General features: G+C 46.3%; 1 protein-coding gene across 1 annotated transcript in view; it reads left to right on the top strand.

The window, feature by feature from the left end:
* Nucleotides 1-13,545, top strand: part of LOC119965620 (ubiquitin-conjugating enzyme E2 E2-like) — a 253,520-nt gene extending 239,975 nt beyond the window's left edge. Inside the window, exon 4 of the mRNA XM_038796406.1 lies at nucleotides 13,417-13,545. Within this exon, the coding sequence (XP_038652334.1) occupies nucleotides 13,417-13,458 (42 nt within the window). The 3' untranslated portion in view covers nucleotides 13,459-13,545. The remainder of the gene's footprint in view (nucleotides 1-13,416) is intronic.
* Nucleotides 13,546-14,608: the final 1,063 nt, after the last annotated feature.

Below are 14,608 nucleotides of genomic sequence, written 5' to 3'. Positions count from 1 at the left end.
GTTGTTGTTTGCAATGCCAAAAATACCTCATTAAAATTGTTTATTCAAAAAAAACATATCTAGAGACTCAATGGATATTAATGTATCTTAGTAATATTACTGTCCCTCGACTTTCAATAACACCACCTGGCTACTTGCAGGAGTAGCACATATCAGGAGGAAGGAGAAGCACACAGGAGATGAGATAGTCCTTCAGTTTTAAGCCCTTGTATTTTGTGGAGGCTGCTTGAAAATTGTTGAGTTTGAGAGGATAAGCAAAGAGTGAAAGGATGGCATTAGTGGGATTCAATGGGAGGGTTAGTACTATTCTTTTCCTGTTATCTATTACCTCTGTACCCACTCTTATGTTTGTCATACCCAAAACACAATCCACCAGGAATTTCCTCACATGTGCTTCAGTCTATTTGGGGTTTGTTTCAGAATAACAGCTCCCAAATGGTAGCTTTCTCCTCGAAGGAAATTCCCAGCAAGCATATGGATAAACAATATATTGCCATCAGAAGCATTCAGCCAGTATTCTGACATAAGCCCTCTTTCTTTGTATTGCCCAAAAGACAGCCCCAGCTCACTAGGCTGCAAAAGAATCAGCACTTCAAAAGACCCTGCATTATTCAGTCCATTTACCTCAAAGCACCAACACAGATATGTTGACATTGAAGGATTTAGATAGTGAATCAAAGCATAGTTGAAGAGAAGCATGTGGTGGTAACTATGTGGAAGATGAAGGCCAGCTAACATTTTTCACTCAGCTGAGGAGTTAAGGGGATTGGCCCTCACCAGGCCTGCATTTTAAAAAAGGTTGCTGAATATATGTCATTTTAACACTATGCGCAATCTCAAAAGCGCAACATCAACTATTGATGTTCTACAGAATCAAATAAGCTACCAATACTAATTAGTTAGACTCACACATGAACATTGACTGCTTACATGTAGTAGCAACAGGCTGAAAGTGTCAGATCTTCAGGGGAGAGGGGAAAGAAATACTGACAAAAGTAAAATAAAAGGCTGTGGCAGCAGAAATTCAGCCCTGAGTTGTCACTGGCCAATGGCAAAGATGCACTGAGACCATTACCTAAAAAGTAAAAGAAACATTGATTGGAATTTTTAGGATTCTGAGGGGTCTTGACAGGGTGGTTGCGGAAAGGACGTTTTCTCTTCTGGGACATTCCAGAACAAGGGGGTAAAATGTACAGGGTGAGCTGAAAACATAAATTTGAGCGCCACTGAGAATATATGAGAAGATATCCACAGATAATATAAAGGAAATCCAAAATTATTTTATAACAATTTGGAGAGAATAAAAGTGTAGTCATGAGATGATTAAAGACCAAAAGGAGATCCATGTTATGGAGACTGAGGTACTTAATGATAATCTGCATCTGTCTTTACTAAAGAAGAGGATGCTGCTGCCAGTGTAACAGTGAAGGATACCATGAGTCTTCCCACACTTACCTCATTCTGGACTTTGGGGCTTTCTGGAGATTGCTTGTGGTCCCAGTTCCTGGACGCCACTGTCACTGCTGGGATTACAGAGCTGCAAGTCAATCTGATTAATGCTCAACTGAGTGTTAAATGGCTATGTGGCTGCTGTGGTTGTTCGGGATCCACTCCCCTCTGACTCTTTGTTAGCAGGCATTAAAACTCCAGCATCTAAAACATTCTGTCCACAGACTAGTAAAGCAAGGAAATTATGGAAAACCTTCATAAAATAGTGGTTCTGTCTTAATTAGTAAATTGTGTCTAATTCTGTACGTTATATACGTTGCACTATACGTTACAAAGGATGTCAATGTTTTAGAGAGGGAGCAGAAAAGATTTACAAGGATGTTGCTATTCATGATAAGCCAGTTAATGATATTGTTCCTGTGAAGATTGAAGATGTTGGCAATGAAAGTTACTAAATACATGTATCTGGGAATCAAAGTAGACAATGGCCTGTAGCTTCCTCAGATTCCTCAGGCAATCTCCGTCAGATTGCCACTCTCGCCAGACTTACCCGTGCTGTAGTTCCAAAGCCCTCTCGCCCAAACTTCATCAGCAAATGTGTGGACGACTGCATGCTGAAGAAAGCAGTATGTACGTTCCCCAACCGGAAACCATGGCTTATTCATGAGATTGACTCCCTACTGAAGGACAGGTCTGAGGCTTTCAAGTCGAGTGGCCCTGACCTATACAAGAAATCCAGGTACGACCTCCATATAGCCATCCGGTATGCCAAGAGAAAATATCAGACCAAGCTAGAATCACAGACTAGTGTTACAGACGCTCGTCGGTTCTGGCAAGGCCTAAACATAGCGAGCTACAAAGCGAAGCCAAGCAGTATCTCCGGCAGCAGTGCACCCTTCCCCGATGAACTCAATGCATTCTATGCTCGGTTTGAGCAGGAAACCTGAGATCTGCTGTTGAGTGTCCCAGCAGCCCAAAACACACCTATACCCAGCATCACAGCTTCCGAAGTCAGATCATCCTTCCTGAAGGCAATGGGTCCAGACGGGGTTCTTGGTCGTGCACTCAGAGCCTGCACGGACCAGCTGGCAGATGTGTTCGCGGACATCTTCAACCTGGCCCTACTCCACTCCGAGGTCCCCATCTTCTTCAAGAAGACCACCATCATATCAGTGCCAAAGAAAAACCAGGCAACATACCTCAATAACTACCATCCGGTGGCCCAGACATCAATCGTAATGGAGTGCTTTGAGAGGTTGGTCATGAAGAGCATCAGCTCCATACTCCATATATCCACACTGACTCTTACCAACTTTTACAGATGCACCATAGAAAGCATCCTATCTGGCTGCATCACAGCCTGGTATGGTAACTGCTCGGCCCAAGACCGCAAGAAACTTCAGAGAGTCATGAACACAGCCCAGTCCATCACACAAACCTGCCTCCCATCTATTGACTCCATCTACACCTCCCGCTGCCTGGGGAAAGCGGGCAGCATAATCAAAGACCCCTCGCACCCGGCTTACTCACTCTTCCAACTTCTTCCATCGGGCAGGAGATACAGAAGTCTGAGATCACCGACGAACAGATTCAAAAACAGCTTCTTTTCCGCTATTACCAGACTCCTAAACCACCCTCTTATGGACTGACCTGATTAATACTACACTCCTGTATGCTTCACCCGATGTCAGTGTCTATGTATTTACATTGTGTACCTTGTGCTGCCCTATTATGTATTTTCTTTTTTAAATTTTATTTTCATGTACTAAATGATCTGTTTGAGCTACTCCCAGAAAAATACTTTTCACTGTACCTCACTACACGTGACAAATCCAATCCAATCCAACTCCCTCACTCAGGCTGGGTGAGACAGGAGCAGTGAAGTGCGCCCCCAGCAGGATCATCATGGACTAACTGGGCGCAAGGAGGTAAGTCACTCCCATTTTTTATGGTTGGGCCGGGTCAGAACGATGGGTGGGGAGGAGGGGGTGTCAGGTCAGGTCGGGCCGGAGGGGGGGAGAGAGTCGGGTCAGGTGTGGGGGTGGTGTGGTGGGTCCCAATGGGGGTTGTGATTGTGCAAGGCTGGGGATGGGTTTGTTTAATCATAGCTATTCAGGAGTTAGAAGGTTTTTTTACCCCCATCTAACTCGCTCAGAGTAACTATCAGGGTAAAACTGGCAGAACCGTCCAAAGTTAGTGATTTAAATCATTTCTATATAATGGCTCCCAACCAACGCAATAGTCCAGAAGAAGTATAGCATTTCTGGGCAATTACTATCCTAGACGGATTCCTAGCATACCATAGGGGTACCCCCAAAATGCGATGCTGGGAAACCTGAAGGTTATGGGTTGATAAGTTGCATTGGAGGGAACAGTGTTCAGATGTGGTAGCCAAGTATACCAGCTCAGAAAATTAAACTCCTTTCGAGTAGCACCTACAATCATGGTGGCTGGTTTAGCTCAGTTAGCTGGACAGCTAGTTTGTGATGTAAAGCAAGGCCATCGGTGTGGGTTCAATTCCTGTACTACTGTAGCTGAGGTCATTCATGAAGGCCCTGCCTTCTCAACCTTGCCCCTTGCCTGAGGTGTGGCGGTCCTCAGGTTAAATCACCACCAGTCAACTCTCTCCCTCAACGGGGAAAGCAGCCTATGGTCACCTGGGACTGCAGTGTCTTTACCTTTACCATCATTAAACATGGTGCTTTGTCATTAAACTCTTATATACAGTTGTCGTTGGATTTATCTTTTTTGAATGTCTTACCTGACACCTTTGGCTGAGGAATGGATTGGATTTGTTTATTGTCGCGTGTACCGAGGTACAGTGAAAAGTATTTTTCTGCGAGCAGCTCAAACAGGTCATTTAGTATATAAAAAGAAAATACATCATCGGGCAACACAAGGTACACAATGTAAATATATAGACATTGGCATCGGGTGAAGTATACAGGATTGTGGTATTAATCAGGTCAGTCTATAAGAGGGTCGTTTAGGAGTCTGTTAAAGAGAGCAAGAACCGGTTTTGATCTGTTCGTGCATGTTCTCAGGGTTTTTGATGAACATGTTTTTTTGACAAAAATCTGCTCTCAAGAATTTTGACAGAAGTAAAGTTTATCGTGAATAACGAGAATCACCCCCTGCCTTCAATACTACTGTTGGTTGCATGCAGGGGAAGGGCCTTAATCCCTCAGATGCAGAACTAATCAACTCCTGAACTCAGTTGTGCCCTTCACCACAAGAACTTTTAGCATGAGTTTGATGTTTGGATGAGGATATGCACTCATTAGTTTAATGCATTGGAATAGTTTTTAATACATGTTTTAATCAAAGTTGGATCTCTGTGATAGGGTAATGTTCTTTCTTTTTTGTTATCATTCCTTTATCTGTAATATTCTGGTCCCTAATTATTATAAGCATAAAGCATTCCAATTACATAATTTTTCATAGAGCCAAGTTAAAATAAACTTACATGTTTATACAAGTAAAACAAAGAGCATGTATTAAAGTATTTTGTTTGGCAGATGATCAGCGCTGCCTTACAATTCTGGAAGAGTCACTTGCCCACGATTTCAAGAAGTAGACAAAGCTTGTCTATGGGTCTTTCCAGAATACTGCCTTTGGTCCACACTCAAACTTGTTGGATAATTCCCATCTGATCTGGTATAGTTTCCACATCTCTTCCCATCATTCATGCTTTGTCTTCAATTATCAGGACAATGTCTCCCATTATGACATTTCTTCTCATGTGCAATCACATCTGACGTTCCTGTAACAACTATAGATGCTCATGTGTCCACCTTTTCCAAAGCAGATTCGTCACATACTGAACTTCTTTTGATCTGTGGCAAGGATACACACCTTCTTTTCTGAACAAACCGAGGGGCACAAGGTTAGTCTTCATCAGTGGCAGGTGATTTGGTGTGATAGCTTCCAAGTCATTAGGCTCATCTGAGATTGCTGTTATTGGACAATCGTTAATGATGGTTTCTACTTCACAAAGAACGTTCTGAAGAGCCTCATCATCAGGCATTTATAGTCTTAGGACAGCACTAAGAACCTTTCTCAAACTTTGTATCTGTCTTTCCCACACACCATCATGGTAAGAACCTGACAGTGGGTCGCAAATCCACTCAGTCTCTGGAGCCCTTTCTGGGGAAGCCAATCCTGCTTCAAGCCCAGATTAACCTCCATAGCTCTTTCATCTTCTGGAATAACTGTTAATACAGCACAGCTATTCCTTACCCACCCTGCACCCATTCAGTCATCAAATCTGTAGCCAATGACACACCTTGGGTGGGATTCTCCATCGGCCAACGCTGAAATCGGGAAAGGTAATTGGGCGCAGAATCGGTTTTGACACCAAAATTGTGGCAGGCTGAATTATAATTCTTTGGTGCCTCGACAGCGGTGTCAATGCTTTCCACTTGCACGTACAGTAAACACCGTTTGCATATCATTAGCAGGCCTGACCCAGTATTCTCCGGGGCCGCCACCATGTTCTGCCTCCACCGGGGGAAATTCCTGACTGTGAGGATCACTTTTGCTTTTAAAAATCGGGAAACAGACCCCGTGGCTGATGAGGGAGCGAGAGAAGGTAGGACAAGCAGAGGCGCAACCATGGGTTCGATTCCCGGCTTGGGTCACTGTCTGTGCAGAGTCTGCAGGTTCCCCCCGTGCCTGCGTGGATTTCCACCCACAAGTCGCGAAAGATGTGGGACGGGATTCTCCAACCCACCATCCGGTTGGGAGAATCGCCGAGCGTCGGCGTGAATCCCACCCCCGCCGTCCTCCTAATTCTCCCGCCCCCCCCCCAAAAACCGGCCCGGCGTGAGTCGCACCACCCGCCTCGGAGAATGGCAGGGTCCGGCACAACTCAGTGGGCGCTGGGGCCGCCCAAATTCTCTGGTCCGCGATGGGCCGAAGTCCCGCCCACCTGTAGCCAGTCCCGCAAGCGTAAATCAGAGTAGGTCCCTTACCGGTGGGACCTGGCGGGTGGGCTCTGGGGTTCCTGGGGGGGTCGTGGGGGGGATCCTGCCCCGGGAAGTGCCCCCACGGTGGCCTGGCCCGTGGTCGGGGCCCACTGATCTACGGGCGGACCTATGCCCACAACCACATCGGCTGCTGTGGTCCTCCGCGATGGTCGATGTGGAAGTGAATCCCTCCGCGCATGCACCAACTCACACTGGCCGGCGGAGACCCTTCAGCGCCGGTTGGCGTGGCGTCAGGCCCCTTTCCCGACGGCCGGTGGGGCTCCAACCACTACGAGGCGGGCCCAGCCCCTGAAGATGAGGAGGATTCCGCACCTTTGGGGCGGCCCAGCACCGGAGTGGTTCATGCCACACCGTCCCGCTGGAACCTCCCGCTCGTGCTGATAGGTAATTTGGACATTCTGAATTCTCCCTCGGTGCACCCGAACAGGTGCTGGAGTGTGGCGATTTCGGGATTTTCACAGTAACATTATTGCAGTGTTAATGTAAGCCTACTTGTGACACTAATAAAGATTATTATCATTATTGAGTGATACACGCCATGATGCGGTATGTACCACACCTTGGCATTATCGCGGCTTAACCGTTCCTGAGAAACTTTCCGTGTGTAATGCTTGTCAATGTGGACATTCATGAATCCTTTACAGTCTTTGTCCTTGTTGAATTTCCTCTTAAGGCTTAAAGCATATTGTTCTGCCACTTGTCAGCAGTTTGACATGTTTGTTTGTCTGTTCCCGAAAGGCAGCTGTGTAATATAGTCCACATGTTTCACAGTGCTCGATACTGCATCCATAAACTGACAATCTTCCCTTGACATCTCTGCCTTTTCAACGGTACTGCATTCATTAAAGTCATGGTTGAACTACTGTTTTATTATTTCTTCCAGGTTTGCTACTGAAATACCATCAGCTGTGACACATGGACAGTTGTGTGTCTTCTGGCTGTCCCTACTTCCATTTAGTGGAACATTGACAACCAGCCAAGCAGAATCTCCATTGCATAAGGTTCATTGACTGTTAATTACATGCCAAGGTGCATTAATGCAAATTAGCAATCCAATTTCTGCATCAATCTGAGAGAGGTGAACTCCTTTGAGGTAAAGCCATTTCTTACGTCCTGTTGCACTGGAATGTTTTCCCTGGTGACAAGAGTTTCTCACAAATGTGTACACAATTGGTAGTTCAATAAAAATATTGCCTTCTAAGCTGCACACCTCCAAATCTGGGACAACAAAATTGTCAACAGAAGAATCTCAGTTCTTCTGCCTCCGATATTCAGCTGTCTCATCAGAGCTTTATGTTGCTGTACTTTCTGGATCTATGAATGTGTATGTCTTGTTGACCTTGTCACTGTTCTTGACTTTAACGTCACAGACATGATCACAAGAATACAGGGTGCAATTTAACGGCCATGCCACGCTCTCACTCAAGCGAAACGCAACAGTTAGATCGTGGGATAGGCCAAAATCTGGAACCGCACCAGGTACTAAGGGCTTTGCAATCTCAACAGCCCGCATCCATTAGCAAGATGAGGATCCCTCCACAGCGTGGCGAGAAATCAAGAATCACCAATTATAGCCAATCTCCATACCATTAACTATCTAACGGCCTCCCGTGATCTAACCGCCTCCCCAACAAGCAATCATATAGGCGCTGATTCCTGTGGGTAGAGGTGCCTTGCATCCCAACCAGACTCTGAGGCCTGGACATTCTGCCTGAACACCAGAGGTTCAAAACCACAGAGGCAGAAGCCAACATCCAAAAATCCAAAGAGGGAAAGAGGAACCGTTGAGTTCAAAAACCGTTGAGCGTGAGAGGAGGCGGAGATTCAAAAGAACACATTCTCCGCATCAACAGCCCAGTAATAAAATATGAAGTTCGGAAGCGCAAGACCTCCTGACTGTCTATCCCTCTGTAGAACAATGCTCCGAATCCTCAGAGATTTGCCACCTCTATGAAGGCTATTAACCGTTCCAACCCCCTAAAGAATGATTTGGGAGGAAATACTGTAATGCACTGAAATAGAAACAGAAACCTTGGCAAAATGTTCATTTTAATTGATTGAACCCTAACCGTCATGTACAAAGGAAGGTTGTCCCAACTTTGTAGGTCAGATTTGACCTTATTCACCAGGCTGATATAATTCAGCTTGCGGAGTCGGGCCCAAACTCAAACCACCTGGACCCAGATATCGGAAGCTGGACCTGGCAAATCGAAAAGGATGTACCCCTAGACCGGCTCATTCCACGAGGTGCTGAACGGAAAATACTCACTCTACTCCAGATTTAATTTTTATCTAGAAAAGGACATAAAACTCTTCTGTATCCTCATTATACCCCGCAAGGTGGGCACCGGGTCCTTCAAAGATGATCTGCATACATGGACACCCTATGTTCCACTTCACCCCTAACTATCCAACAGCGCCTTCGCCACCTCCGAAGGGCCCAACGAATTTGGCTTGGATTGGTTGAGTCGCAGATCCAAGACACAATTTAAATCTTGCCCCAGAATCAGCTGATGAGTGTCTAGATCTGATAGTGTGGCCAACAGCTGCCTTATAAACATCATGCCATCCCGGGGCATACATGTTTACCAAGATCACCGACTTACCCTGCAGCTTACCCATGACCTTCACACATCTACCATCCTGATCAGCTATCACCCTTTCTGCTAGGAAGCGAACCCCTTATTGATTAAGATCGCCACCCCGCGGGCCATACTTTCAAAGACCGAGTGGAATACCTGAATCATCCAGTCTTTCTGCAGCCTGGTCTGGCCCTGCAACTGCAAATGGGTCTCCTGTAAAACCATCACATCGGCCCCGAGATTCTTTCCATGAGATAAAATCTCATCTTTTTCACAGGTCCCCCAGACTTCACACATTTCAGTCTCGTCAGGGGCTCTCATCCCCCCCCCCCCCCCCCCCCCCTTTACCCTTTATTATGATATGCTGGGCTAGTGTGCGGTCAATTCCAGCATATAATTCATAATATTTTTTGAGATCTTTGACCCTTGACTACTCCAACGACGTACGGTTTATGCCTTTAATTAGAATTTGCATACTATAGAATTTCCTCAGGGGAGTCACTTTCACTTGACTGACCTCCACCAGATTGGCTCTCAGTCTCACTGAGATAAAAGTAGAATTCTCTGCCTGAGAATGTAAAAGTAGGGTTTTCCACCAATTCCCACTTGGCCGCTGGCCTGCTATTTCTGTACACCCTAAATCAGCCATTTCCACCATGTTGAGTCATCCCGGCTTCCTTGCGGATCCCCCGGTCCAAGGTGCATCTAAGTTAGCCTCCAGCCCCCTCCAAAGGATGGGACAAAGAAATTCCTCTTGTCACTGTTGGTTCTTTGAGCCTCGCCTGCATCCCCCCCCCCCCCCCCCCCCCCCCCCCCCCCCCCCGCCATTGACTCTTCTCCACCGTGGGCTCGTAGAGTGACTGCCGTTCCTGCTAACCACCTCCCCCAACCTAACAAACAGACTCATTGAACCTTGTCTGATCAGGTCCAACAAATTGCAGCCCCTCCCCCACTCTGCTCCTGTTCACTAGCCTGCACCTTCTTGCTAGTGAGATTCACAGGAACCAAAAGGCAACAGAAAACAAACAAAAATAAACCCCTGACCAGTCCTCTCTGCACAAATGCCTGAGCCCCAGCAATTCTACTATTTTCCACTTCCCACCGGAGGCCCTTCAATTCACAGATTACGTTTTTAGTTACTACCCCCAACTACCTTGCCTCCCCCAGCTCTCACCCCATGAAAATACCCCCTGTTGTCCAGAAATTAAAGAATTAACACACCGCACCATAAGGTCTCTAATCAACCATTCCCGTCCTCCTCTTCATAAGTCCTATTCGACTCTCTTCAGCTAAGTCCCAGTCCTTTCTCCTTAATGAAGACCTCCGCCTTCTCCAGCGTGTTGAAGTAGTGAACCTTTGACTCCATTGTGACTCGCAGTCTCGCTATGTACACCACCCCGAACCCCACTCCTTTCTTGTATAGCGCAGCCTTCATCTTGTTAAAGGCAGCAGGCCTCTTGGCTAGTTTGGCTCTGATTTCCTAATAAATTCAAACTGTGTTTCCCTCCCAGTAGATGTTATGATTATTCGTCCATCCCCACCAACCTGGAGGGCATCAATCTGAAAAGTACTCCCTTGGCCTTGGGCCTTCCACTCTGGCAACCCCACTATCCTAAGGTTCTGCCGCTTGGACCTATTTTCCAGGTCTTCCACCTTTGCTCTCAGGCCCTTGATCCTCTCTTCCACAAGCAGTATCTCTGCTTCCAATGAGACGAGCCGCTCATCATGTTGCAACAAGACTAACTCAACACCCTTCAGCGTTTCACCTCGCTCCCGCACAGCTTTCAACGTCTTTCCCAACTGTTCTTAGATTGGCCCAATGCTTCCTCAATGGTAGCTTTGAAGGACTCCCTCAGCTCCTTGCCTTACCGATCAAACAGTTTGTCCATTTGTTTTCCAAACCACTGAAATTGTGAGCAGCAATTTGTCAGTTCACACAGCACCTTTAATAAATAACAAATAGAATATAACTAACCACTTGCTGGCCTTATTGCATTGGTTATACAGATACAAAACTCCCTGAATGGAGCATTTAAGCCTTATGGTTTACTTGAGTTAAGCATACTGATTTTCTTCCTCTTATCTTTCTACATGTGAGCTGAATCCGAAAATGAAAGATTTGTACATCCCGCAGACAACACAGCTGCTGGCTGATGCCATCTAAGATGTTCTACTTATTCATAATCATGTGGTACATTGCTCTGTGTCAGTGTTACTTGAGTGACACATATGCGACATACACCCCACTTTTCCCATGACTACAGATTTACAGACTCAAATACATCAGACATACAGAGGGAGGGGAAAAAACCTGCCCAACTGAACAAAGGCGATATTACTCATTGTGCAAACATGCCCACCTGAGTAAATACATAATTTAAACTAAAGCATTACTTACATGATTAGACAACTCTTCCCACATCTAGAACCAACATCACCAACTTTCTAAACCTGACAACAGCTCCTGAGGTTTTTAAAAAAAATAATAATACTGCCAAAATTAAAATTCAGGTTTTGTGAATCAAATAACAGAACAACCCTCAGAAGCATAAAGTTATTAACTTGTGCCAGAGAAAGAGAAATGCTAATGAGTGTCTCTTAGAGGCTACGAAGGTAAAGCAATTCATCGTCTTCCTTCAGCAGCTAAGTGAGCAAATGTGGCACCCACTGTAGCACTAGGCCACACAAACCAGGAATGCCGAGTTTAAAGTCTTAATCTGTGCTGGGTTAGCTGATTAGTGAGTTATGTGAAAAATAAGTCAGAGATCAGGAGCAGGATTCTCCGTCGGCCGACGCCGTAATCGGGAAACGTGATGCCGAAATCGTGGCGGGGGCCGGATTCAGAGAAAATCCCAATTCTCCGGGGCCTTGACAGTGGTGTCTATGCATTCCACTCTGCACATACAATAAGTGACGTTGACATATCATTAGAGGCCCTGACCCGGTATTCTCTGGGGCCTCTGCGATTCTCTGCCTCCGCTGGGGGATTCCCGACAGTGAGGTTCATTTGTGTTTTTAGAAATCGGGAAAGAGGTGCCTTGGCTGATGTCGGAGACAGAGGAGGTTGGACACGGAAAGGCGCGACTGTGGGCTGCTGGTCCTGACAATAGCCAGGCTAGCTGGGAGGAGTGGGGGGGAGGGTTCCCTGCCAGGGCTGGGTGGTGGTGGGGGGAAATGGGGAGATGGGCTGCGGGGCCGGGGTGACCCCCAATGGGACTGGGGCGGTGTCAAGGTACGGACTGCCTTTGCCGCCGCCTGCAAGGCAACCTTATGCTGCGCACCCCACTGACCATCCCACCTTGGCCACTAGTTCTGCAGAGTGACCCTGGCCGTATGCCCCACTCTCCACCCCACCACCCCCGCATTCCACCACCCTACCCATCACCTCACAACCCCCGCATTCCAACCTCCACCCTCCACCCCATCAGCCCCGCACGAATCGATTGAATTATTCCGAACTGACCTATATCGGCTGGCTAGTTCTTGCGGTTATGGAACACAGGAGGACAAGATGACCCATGATGACATAGTTGCGGGTTTTAGGGATAAGAAACTCTCCTAATTTCTGCAGACCAAAGGTGATCTTATATTGGAGTAGGCGATCCAGTGTGAGAGGCAGGTCGAGCTTAGAGCATTTAACTGGGCTATAATTTGTGGTGATTCCAGGGTTTCACATAACTTCCTAGATTGGCTAAGCCCATAAGCAACCACCCCATTCAAAGCCTGTCAACCAAATCAAAATGGTGGGAAACTCCACACCAGGAGCCATTTTGAGATGCTTGCATTGTGGTGTGAAAATCCAGTTTAGATGTCAAGACTGGCCAGCAGGGGATGCAGACAGCTCCAAATGTAGCAAAAAAGTGACATTTTAAGTGTTTCTGTAATTCCAGACATTTTAATCGATGCTGCAGACCAGCAAATATTAACAAACACATTCCTTCTAATAAAGGAAACGTCCAGAAAACAATGACCCTTTCGAGTTCCTCAGGGAAGTAGAAAGTCTTTATTGGTCGGTTACAGTACAAGTTCAGGGTTTTGATACTTCTTTTAAAATTGATACTAGAATGGCTACTAACATTCCAGCAGATGACCTCAAATAGCTTCAGTCAGTGACCCTTTATCCATCAGATATCAAGCTACAAAGTCCAGCCAGCACAGACCTTTCAATCAAAGGCAGGATTATTGCTTCTCTTAGCGACAAGGAGAGACAGTGCGCTGATTCTCTCTGTTCTTCATAATCAACGTACATATTTAGTTGTGCTGTTGGCATTCTAGGCATCTTGGGAAAATCATATGATGCTCATCTGTCTTGAACCATTTATTTAGAAGCTGTGTAAATGTAGCCTTCAAATGCTGAGAATTTTATACACTGAGCAGTGAGTCCCTTTCTTCCACAGAGACACCATCCACGAGACCCAGGGCCGACAAGGAAGTTATGAATATCTCAGTTCTTCATGAAGTAAGGCCAGAGGTGGCGGTTACAGAAGGCACCTCAGCAAACAGTAACTTTCCCCATTCAGTCCTGCTGGTCCTAAATTGGCTCTTCCCAGAGAACGAAGAATCCCTTGCGGTACTGAGTGATCTCTTGAGATCCTGCAAAATGGTCACCTTAAGGCGTCTCTGTTGTCTTTTTGGAAGAGATTAAATCCCCCAGAACATAGTGGCTGAGCAGCATTCAGATTTTCCAGCATTTTCTATTTGGAATCTACCAAAGTATTGCCTACATTAATCGGAATATTCCGGTCACTCCCGCTGGTGAGATCTTCCAGTCCCGTCGACAGCGGACTCCTGCCATGGGTTTTCTGGTGGTGGGGGATGGATAAAACAGAAAAATCCCATGGACAGTGGTGGGACCAGAAGATCCTGCTGCTGGTCAACGGCAGGCTGCCTTGCAGTGGGAGGTGCGGAAAATCCCGCCCTTTATCTCCTGTTCTTCATGAAGATGTTCCACTGAGGATGCTCTACCTGCATCCAGGTTAGAGTTCATTGAGGATCACACTGCTAAAGGGCTGGTACCTTCCTAGGGTGAGAGTCAATTGCCGCCCACACTGTAGTCCCAGCTGAAAGTCTTCGTCCCCTCAGAGCTGGGGGTCAGCACAGAAGCTGCGGCAGAATATTTAGCATTTCTGGAGCTGTGAATTCTGCACAACAATCTTGCCCCAGAGCTGACTGGCCACAAGAAATGTCTGTCATTACATAGGATGAACCTGTCTTGTCTCCATATCCTCAGCAATTCTTCCCTATGTCCATAATGGAATAACCGTCACACAGATATGGTTCTCTTACCACTACCGATTGAAAGTAAATGGTCCTCCCAGAAAATCACTGGGAAATTGTTATGTTCTTTATAGCCACAAAGAGAAAAAAAATCAGAGGTGGCACACGTAGAGTTTGTATAACAGTGCAAGAGGCTTATTTACAAGATGTTGCTCAAACAGTGTATAGTGGTGAACTGCACAAAAACCCGCAAAATGCTCCAATCACGTCATTGCATAACATGTAACATTAAACCAGCCAATGGTGTTACTCTGATACACAACAGAAATCATCTCGTCTCCTTTCATGACAGTCTTGTAGCAGTCTTCATCG

This window comes from Scyliorhinus canicula, chromosome 5 (genome assembly GCF_902713615.1).
Source record: "Scyliorhinus canicula chromosome 5, sScyCan1.1, whole genome shotgun sequence".
Classification (NCBI taxonomy): domain Eukaryota; kingdom Metazoa; phylum Chordata; class Chondrichthyes; order Carcharhiniformes; family Scyliorhinidae; genus Scyliorhinus; species Scyliorhinus canicula.
Note: the sequence above shows the minus strand (reverse complement) of the source record. Positions and strands in the feature narration are given on the sequence as shown.